Raw genomic sequence first — 9155 nt, 5'->3', positions numbered from 1 at the left:
CACACGTCGCGGTGTCACACCTGGCGGTGTCTCACCTGGCGGTGTCTCACCTGGCGGTGTCACACCTGGCGGTGTCTCACCTGGCGGTGTCTCACCTGGCGGTGTCACACCTGGCGGTGTCACACGTCGCGGTGTCACACCTGGCGGTGTCACACGTCGCGGTGTCACACCTGGCGGTGTCTCACCTGGCGGTGTCACACCTGGCGGTGTCACACGTCGCGGTGTCACACCTGGCGGTGTCGCAGCTGCCACCGCCGCAGCCTAGAGCGTGCCCGACTCTGTCACGCCCTCGTCGCAGGGCGGGTACAGCTCCCTGGCGCTGTCCCCGTGCAGGGGCACCCCGGCCTGGTGGCTGTGGCTCAGGATCGTGGTTTTCCTGCTGCACAGGCTCCCCGTGGAGTTGGGTCTGCGCAGCCCGGCCCGGGGGCGGCCCCAGCAGCCCCGGCAGCGCCCGGCGTCCTGCAGGAGGTGCCCGCTGAAGAACAGGTAGATCCAGGGGTTGCAGCAGCTGCTGAGGCTGGCCAGCAGCATGGTGATGCTGAAAGCCACGTTGGTGGACTCTGGCAAGGCAAGAGAGAGAGATGAAACATCCCCAGGGGCTGGGCAGGGTGGGCAGCGGGCAGGAGCTGGGGACTCTCCTGGCTCACATTCCCGTCCCACTGGCATTCCTGGGGCATGGAAAGTCGGCAGAGCCAGGCTCTACCCTCCAGTGGCAGTGCCAATGTGCTGGAGCACATCCTCTGAGAGGTGAGACCCAGCAGCTTCTGGGCTTTCCTTCAGCCTCTCTGCTGCCCAAAGCATCTCCCAGAGGACTTTCAACCTTGGGTGAAGTCCCTTTTTCTAGTAGCAGTACTACTTCTGTAGTTAAGAAAACTACTGAAGATTTACAGGGGAAAAAATTCAACATATAAACTCAGAAATCCACTTCTGAAACCTCTGAAAATTCCTGGAGGAGAGGAAAGACACACATGGCAAAGATATCTTTGCACATCCCTATGGATGATGGCCAGAAATCGTCACTTCTCAATGTTTTTTTTCTGGTGAAGGGAATGATTTGACTCTGAAAATTGTATTTTATAAGCATTACGGGGGAGGGAAACCTCTAACCTTCCCCATGATTTTTATTTTTAAATGACGACAGACAGCTCTTACTTGTTAAAAACCCAGCTGCATTCCCGGCGTTCCCGGGGCTCTGCGCCCCAGTCCCTTCACCACTCACCATCATCAGGAGCATCCTGGTCCCACACTGACCACATCTGCACGCTGAAGAAGGGCGCCCAGCAGGTGACATAGGCGGCCACGATGACGAAGGTCATCTTCACCGTGCGGATCTTGGCGCGGGAGATGGTGCGCACGCTGCTCACCCGCGAGGGCTGCCCGCCCTTCCCCGCGGCGCCGGGGCCAGCTGGGGCGGCCACCGCGGCTCCCCCCGCGCCGGGGGCACCGCTCTGGGTCTTGCCCTTGAGGTTCTTGCAGATCTCGTGGCAGATGAGGCTGTAGCAGACGCTGAGGACGCCCACGGGCAGCACGAAGACGCACAGCGTGGTCCAGGTGACGTAGGCGCGCGCTCCCCACGGGTACCCGAAATCCGCCCAGCAGTCCAGCACCCCCGAGCCCGGGCGCACCTCCCGCAGCGAGAAGATGAACACCTGGGGCAGGCTGAGCAGGCAGCTGAGCAGCCAGGTGGCCCCGATCATGGCGTAGGCCTGGCGGCTGGGCTGCTGCAGCGACTGCAGCGGGTGGCACACGGCCAGGTAGCGGTCCAGGGTCATCACCATCAGCATGTAGGTGGAGGCGAACATGCTGAGCACCTGCAGGTACTTGACGGCCCTGCAGAGGGGGTCGGGCCCCAGGAAGCGGTAGGTGACCTTCCAGAGGAGCTGCGGCAGCACCTGGAACAGGGCCACGCCCAGGTCGCTCAGCCCCAGGTGCAGGATGAAGAGGTGCATGCGGCTCATCTTCCTCCTCAGCCGGTACATGGCCAGCAGCACGCCCAGGTTGCCCACGGTGGCCACGGCCAGGATGGTACCCAGCACCCCGACCTCGGCCTTGGCCAGCTCCTCGTCGCGGGTGTGCAGCACCGTCAGGTTGGGGTCCCCTGCCAGGCTCAGCAGCCCCTGGCCGTGCCCAGGTGGGCTCTGGTGGGAGCTGTTCCAGCCCCAGCCTGGCTCCATCCCTCTGGCAGGCTCCGCAGGAGCGCAGAGCTCCAAGGCTCTGATGTCCTGCTGTCCCCTTCCCTGTTTCAGAGGAGCTCCAGCTCCTCCGCCCCTGGCTGGGGGGCTGGATGTGCCTCCTCCAGCAGTCCCCAACACCAGGGCAGGTTGTCACCTGTCACCTGTCCTCTGTCACACTAACCCTGCCTTAGGCAGCTGCAATTCCCTCTCTGCCTGGGCTGAAAATATTCCTGTGGAGCAGAGAGGTGCAAGAGCCCCTGGTTCAGTCCTTGATACTTCACTGAACATTCCCAAATCCCTGCCTCAGTCCTTGATACTTCTCTAGTTTCCACAAGACCTTCCCAAATCCCTGTTCCTCTCTGCACTGCTCACCTTGTGCATCCCCTGTGCAGGTAAATCCGAGGGGAAAGAGAAATTCTCCTTAAAAGCAGCAGAAAACTCTACACCCCTTTGACTTTTTCATCCCAAGGAGAGCAGCCAGGTGAGTGTAACCCAGCCCTGTGTCTCGGTGTCCCCGGGCTGGGTTTTATACCCCACCAGGTCCCTCCCCGATGTCCCCGGGCTGAGTTTTACACCCGGCAGGTCCCTCCCCAGTGTCCCCAGGCTGGGTTTTACCCCCGGCAGGTCCCTCCCGGTGTCCCCAGGCTGGGTTTTACACCTGCCGGGTCCCTCTCGGTGTCCCCGGGCTTGGTTTTACCCCCGGTCCCTCCCGGTGTCCCCAGGCTGGGTTTTACCCCCAGCAGGTCCCTCCCGGTGTCCCCAGGCTGGATTTTACACCTGCCGGGTCCCTCCCGGTGTCCCCAGGCTGGGTTTTACCCCCGGCAGGTCCCTCCCGGTGTCCCCAGGCTGGGTTTTACACCTGCCGGGTCCCTCCCGGTGTCCCCGGGCTTGGTTTTACCCCCGGCAGGTCCCTCCCGGTGTCCCCAGGCTGGGTTTTACCCCCGGCAGGTCCCTCCCGGTGTCCCCAGGCTGGGTTTTACCCCCGGCAGGTCCCTCCCGGTGTCCCCAGGCTGGGTTTTACCCCCGGCAGGTCCCTCCCGGTGTCCCCAGGCTGGGTTTTACCCCCGGCAGGTCCCTCCCGGTGTCCCCAGGCTGGGTTTTATTCCCGGCAGGTCCCTCCCGGTGTCCCCGCTCTGCTGCCCAGCGCTCCCGGCCAGGTGAGTTCCGATCCCCTCCGGAGCTCTCCCTGAACTACCTCCCCTGGTTTTGGCAGCGGGATTTCCCCCTGGTTTTGGCAGGGGGATTTCCCCCCTGGTTTTGGCAGTGGGATTTCCCCCCTGGTTTTGGCAGTGGGATTTTCCCCTGGTTTTGGCAGGGGGATTTTCCCCTGGTTTTGGCAGTGGGATTTCCCCCCTGGTTTTGGCAGTGGGATTTTCCCCTGGTTTTGGCAGGGGGATTTTCCCCCTGGCTTTGGCAGTGGGATTTCCTCCCTGGTTTTGGCAGCGGGATTTTCCCCCCTGGTTTTGGCAGTGGGATTTCTCCCCTGGTTTTGGCAGGAGGATTTCCCCCCTGGTTTTGGCAGGGGGATTTTCCCAAATCCCAAAGGACACGAATCCTCCTGCGCCTGTCCCCCGTGTCCCGTGCCGTGCTGGGGACAATGTGCCCTTGGTTTGCGGATCAGCCCCCCCGGTGTCTGCCCTGGGCTGCTCCCGCTGGGCTCTCTCTGTCCCCAGGGCTCGGGGACAAGGGGCACGCGGGTCCCCCGCGGCAGGAGCCGGGCTTGCCCCGGCTTGTGCAGCTGAGCCTCAGCCCCGCAGCAGAGGCGCTGCAAACATCGTTTATTGTCACCACACCGCCCTTGATCCGCTGTGCCTTCCCTGCTCTGCCGGAATGGGGGTTTGGGGAGGAATTTTACACGGGTTAACGATGGGATTTTTAATTTTTTTAGATGATGTGATTGATTGATTTATTTTTTCTACATAGATGGGAAGTGTGAGTTCAGTTCACATTTTTATTGTGTGGTTCAGAAGGTCACAAGATCCTTAATTAAAAAACCTTTTAAGGATGTATTGACTGATAAAGCACTGTTAATAAGGATATTTATATTTTTAATTTTTAAATATTTAGTCGTATGGATTTATGTTATAGTGTAAGTTTTAGTTATTCATGTCATGATACACAAACCTATAGTACTGTATTCTAAACTTTTTGTTTACTTTTGTAAATTTTTAAATATATAAACGTTGTGATTTTTAAATATATAAACTTAGTAATTTTTTAATATATAAACTTTGTAATTTTTTTATATAAACTCCAAAACTCGAAACCTTCTTCCTCTTAATTTAACGTGTTTCTGTTTTAAACTATAAATCCACATTCTCACTTCCAGTACCTAAGTTTGGAAGCCTTTTCCAAGGTCTTAGATCAAATCCTGTGTTTAATTCTGAGCTTTGGTTTACAGGTCCAAAGTTCTGAGAATTTTCTTTATTTTGGATTCCAACAGATGAGGATTGTCCCTGAGACACAGCAGAAGCCTAAATTCTGTTGTTTTCCTCCATCTGGCAAAAAAACACCCCAAAAATGGGGAGTGAGGTTCTGCCCAGCCAGAGGTCACCAAAATTTACCCCATTTTTTTTTTAAACCTGGAAAAATTTTTTTTTTTTTTTTTTCAAAAACTTGGGGGAAAAAATCCTTTTTTTTCCTCCATTTTTTCCCAAAACCTGGGGAAAAAAACCTTGGAAAAGGCCAAGCTGGTGTGGAGAGAAGAGCTGGAGATGTCCCAGGTTCTGTGCATGGCTGGGTGTGAGCTGAGGGAAAGGGGCTGCACAGTGGGATGAGGGCACAGCAAATGGTGTTAAAAAGTTGGATATTTTTTTTTTTTCTTTTTTTTCCAATGGGGGAAATGGGGAATTTTATTTTTTCCAGTGGGGAAAATCCAGGTGAGTGTGGAGCTGAAAGGCTCTTGGATCTCTCACCTTCCTGAGAGTTTGGGCATCTCCTCACCTTCCCTTCTGTCCACACAATTCCACTTCTGTCTGGCAACATCCAGGCTTTGCTTTCCCTGCTGGTTTCTAAATTATGGCGAGAAGAAGTGAAATTCACCTATTTTCAGCCCTTTTTTTTTTCCTTTCTCTGTGGGGAAAAAATGATCCAAAAACCACCTGGTGTGGGTTTTGTCCCACCAGGTGTGTGCTGGACACGGCTGCTGCTATTCCATGGAAATTCCCTGTACAAAAAGCTGCTATTTGCTGAATAAATTTGCAGATCACCTCTAATAACCCTAAATGAGCTCAGTTTGTGTCTAATTAAAAGACATTCATCTTTATGAGGCCCTGTGGATGTAAAGTGCCCATCAGAGAGTGCCTGGTGGAGGTGCTGTGGATGGGAAGGGTTTTGGTGGATAATTTGATTTTCTGTGTTTGTGATCAGCTGTTTTTCAGGAAGATTAATAGAGGGCAGTGCAAAAAAAAAAACCCAAAAAAAACAAAACCAAAACCTTACAAAGCAGTGAAAAGCACGAGGGCAGAGATGGAAGGGCAGAATCTGCAGAGAAAGAAACACTGAGAGGGTTTTGAGGGCAAAGTTGTTGTTTTTTTTTCTGGCAGCATTTTGATTTGGGAGCAATTCCCTTGCAGTCAGAGCTTTTACTCCAGATTTTCCCGAGTTCAGTTACAAGGAGAATTCTTTTCCAAGGGTGCTTAGAGGAAAATGGAGCTAATTCACAACTAAACCACCCCCTTGGAACCTGGAAATTCAATTTTCTTTAGGGGGAGAGATGTCACCGCGGGAAAGAATTTTGGGGTGGTTTTTTTTGTTTTTTGTTTTTTTTTTTTTGTTGTTGTTGTTGTGGGGTTTTTTTTTTTGTTTTGTTTTTTTTTTTTTTTTTTTTTTTGTTGTTTGGGGTTTTTTTTTTGTTTTGTTTTTTTTTTTTTTTTTTTTTTTTTTTTTTTTTTTGAGCAGATGGAATGGAAAATAAACTCATTTTCATTTGTGGGCTTGCTGAACACTTCGAGGCACCAGCAGCAGCTCCTGGGCTTCAGCAACAGCAGGGCTGGGATTTCCAGCACGGAATTCCTGCCTGAGGAATTGCTCCAGGTGAGCGATGGCCCAGCAGGGCCTGGGCAGCCCAGTTTAGGCTGCTCCCCCTAAGCCAGGCCTTGGCAGCAGAGGCTGGAGGAGCTGTGGGATGAGGAAAACCCTGCAGGTGTTGGACAATGCATTTTTGATCCCCAGGGAGAGCACCTGGGCAGGGTTGGGGTAAATTCCAGCCCTGTGCTCCTGCTGCAGGGTGAGCCTTGAAATGGGGTAAAAACCTCTGGGATCTCTCCCTTCCCCCTGGGAGAGGCTCAGGCACCACATCGCTGCATTTCTAAGCTCCTAAATTCGGTTTATCAGGAGAACAGTGCATTGCTCTGCTCGTTTTTGGCAGCTCTGGATCACAGCACGGCACAGAAAATGCTGCTCGTGCCACAGCTGGCACCCCGAGCTCGTTCTGGGCAGCACAGGCAGGGGTTTTGGGCTTGCTAAATCATTTGGCACAGCACCTGAGCCTTTGTTTTGTGGGCAGCCTGCTGGTTAAATAAATAAAATGTGCTGGCTCGGGTTTATGTGCTGCCCTGGCCGCCTTCTCAACACAAATATTTCATTTGTGGTATGTGATGCTGTTAAATTTTATTGCTGACAGCACGGAGAAGGCTTGGGCTGTCTCTAGCATTTAATCACTGAAATGTTTTCTGTGGTTCGGGTCAGGAAAAGCCAGATTTGGTCATTTTGTGCTGGTTCGGATGCCATAAAATTAATGGTGTTTCAAGTGCTTCAGAGCATCCTGGGGTTGTCTCCTTGGAAAGGCTGAGGGCAGTAATGAGGGCTGGGAATTCCTGCTACCTCCTGTTGTATTAAATGCCAGTCTCTGTCAAAATGAAGCCATGAATGGGCTCCCCCTCCACCTCCCGAAAACATAAAGTGCTGAATCTTCAAAGCCCAGCTTGCTCGTGCTGTTGACCTGTCTTTTGTCCTTTTTTCCCCCCTCCCCCCTCAAATTTGGACAATTTGGATGCTGAAAACTTGATGTAATTCTAATTTTCGTTGGTGGCTCGCAATGTTTGTGAAGTGTGCTCGGGGAAATCACTTTGTGGTGTTTGCCTGGGGGAAGCAAATTCCCCTGCAGGGTGGTCGTGGACCAGGGAATGAGAGACTTGGGGGTCTAAAAGGATTCAAACCTGTCCTGGGCCATTCTAAAACCTCAGGAAATGCCCCCAAAATGCCTCTAAATGCTCGCCTGGGACTGAAGAGGAGCTTCTAGCATTTAAAGCCAGGAGTGAAACCTTTTCCAGCCTCACCCTGTTCCTTCATTCAGATTTGGGTTTTTTCCACTTAATTAAAACCCCTGCTCCTTATTAATATATTAGAGAGCATAAATAAATCTGCTGAGCACATGGGGAGTGCCCCAGAGTGGGGCCTGCTGGGCAGAAGGAGAATTTTCATGGAAAATCCATGGGAAGCTATGAAAATTGGCAAGAAGAGCAACAAAAGCTGACGGGGTTGTGCCAAAAAGCTGCATCTCAAAGGATCAGGGCCCAAAATGTTGCCTTGAGCATCAGCTGAGCTGGAGGGGCTGTGTCCAAGCTGGGCATTTAAAACATCCCCCCCTCATCCTGCCTGCTGCTCGTGATATTTGGGACAGCCCTGGGCACCCAAACACCCCAAATCATCCCCAGGATCACAGTGAAACCCACAGAGGCCAGTCCTGGTCCATTCAAACCAGTCCTGGTCCATTCTAAAACCTCAGGAAATGGGGATTTAAAACATCCCTCCCCTCATCCTGCCTGCTGCTCCTGATATTTGGGACAGCCCTGGGCACCCAAACACCCCAAATCATCCCCAGGATCACAGTGAAACCCACAGAGGCCAGTCCTGGTCCATTCTAAAACCTCAGGAAATGGGGATTTAAAACCTCTCTCCCCTCATTCTGCCTGCTGCTCCTGATGTCTGGGCCACCCAAACACCCCAAATCATCCCCAGCATCACAGGTGAAACCCCACAGAGGCCACTGACCCCACAGCAGTGGGGTTTGGAGCCTCCTGTGCCTGGCACGGTCCGTGATGATCCAGAAAAGCCTCCCAGGCTGGTAAAGAATATCAGGAGCTTCCCGTTGAATAAAACAAATCCAATCCCGGGCTGTTATTGCAGCTGATAACTCCAGCAGAGTTCACTTTGTCCTTCTTGTTTTGCTGGGTATTTTCATTTTGGCCCACATGGAAACCTTGAAGAGAGGCAACTGCCAGAGGTAAAATTGAAGCTACGGGCGTTCAAGATAGCAAATTACTTGTTTATCATCCTTAAGCTCTCCCTGTTGGTTTCCTTGTGTAGCCAGGGATGTTTAAAACCTTTGGTAGCTGTGAAATGCTTCAATTTCCTCCCCTGCTCCCTCATCTCCTTTCGCTGTTACCGACATTAGCATTTAAAAACCAGACACAGCTTTACAACCTTAAAATCAATAATGAAAAAAAAAAAAAAAAAGAGAGAGATTGCAACAACCAAAATTGCATTGCAAGGCTGGAAATAAATGGCTTTTTCCTGTCCTCGGCTGTGGGGGTAATTTGTGTGCGTTAGCTGTGGTGAGCACAGACACAGGGAAAGGAGGATTCACCTGGGCCAGAATTCCCACCCGGGTACGGTGACAACGTGGCCAGGCTGGAAAAGCTGTTTAGGACCTGGAAATTGCTTTATGCAGTGAAAATCTGATTTGTGCCTGAGATGTTCAGGCCCTACAGCCTGGAGAGATGGCTTGGTTTGTGATTTTTTTAATAAATCCTTGCTAGGAAATGTGAGCTGGTGGCAGGGAGGAGTCCCTGAGTGTGAGGATGAGTTTGGCAGAGCTGAGCCCCAGGGGCAGCTTGGGGCAGGGTGGGAGCTTGGGATGCTTCAGGGATCAGCACCTGCGGCTGGAATTGGGGCTGGAATCATCCCACTGGGGACTGCAGGGCTCTGGAGTGGGAGGAGAACCTCCCTCCCTCCCTCCCCTTCGTGCAGACAAAGGAG

General features: G+C 52.6%; 1 protein-coding gene across 1 annotated transcript; it reads right to left on the bottom strand.

Annotated features, from left to right (window-relative positions):
* Positions 1–261: 261 nt before the first annotated feature.
* Positions 262–2174, bottom strand: AVPR1B (arginine vasopressin receptor 1B). Its single transcript, XM_053963772.1, has 2 exons — positions 1220–2174; positions 262–560 (listed from the first exon to the last, which is right to left on the bottom strand). Exons 1-2 carry the CDS (start codon positions 2172–2174, stop codon positions 262–264), a joined length of 1254 nt encoding a protein of 417 aa, XP_053819747.1.
* Between the last annotated feature and the right edge of the window lie 6981 nt (positions 2175–9155).

Source organism: Vidua chalybeata, chromosome 24, assembly GCF_026979565.1.
Source record: "Vidua chalybeata isolate OUT-0048 chromosome 24, bVidCha1 merged haplotype, whole genome shotgun sequence".
In the NCBI taxonomy this organism is placed as follows: Eukaryota; Metazoa; Chordata; class Aves; order Passeriformes; family Viduidae; genus Vidua; species Vidua chalybeata.
This window is presented reverse-complemented; position numbering and strand designations above follow the sequence as displayed.

Excerpts from the sequence above, each read along its gene's own strand:
- AVPR1B (XM_053963772.1), bottom strand. The coding sequence starts at position 2,174 with ATGGAGCCAGGCTGGGGCTGGAACAGCTCCCACCAGAGCCCACCTGGG. Across the intron at positions 561-1,219 it reads CCAGGATGCTCCTGATGATG|AGTCCACCAACGTGGCTTTC; the intron begins GTGAGTGGTGAA and ends TTGCCTTGCCAG.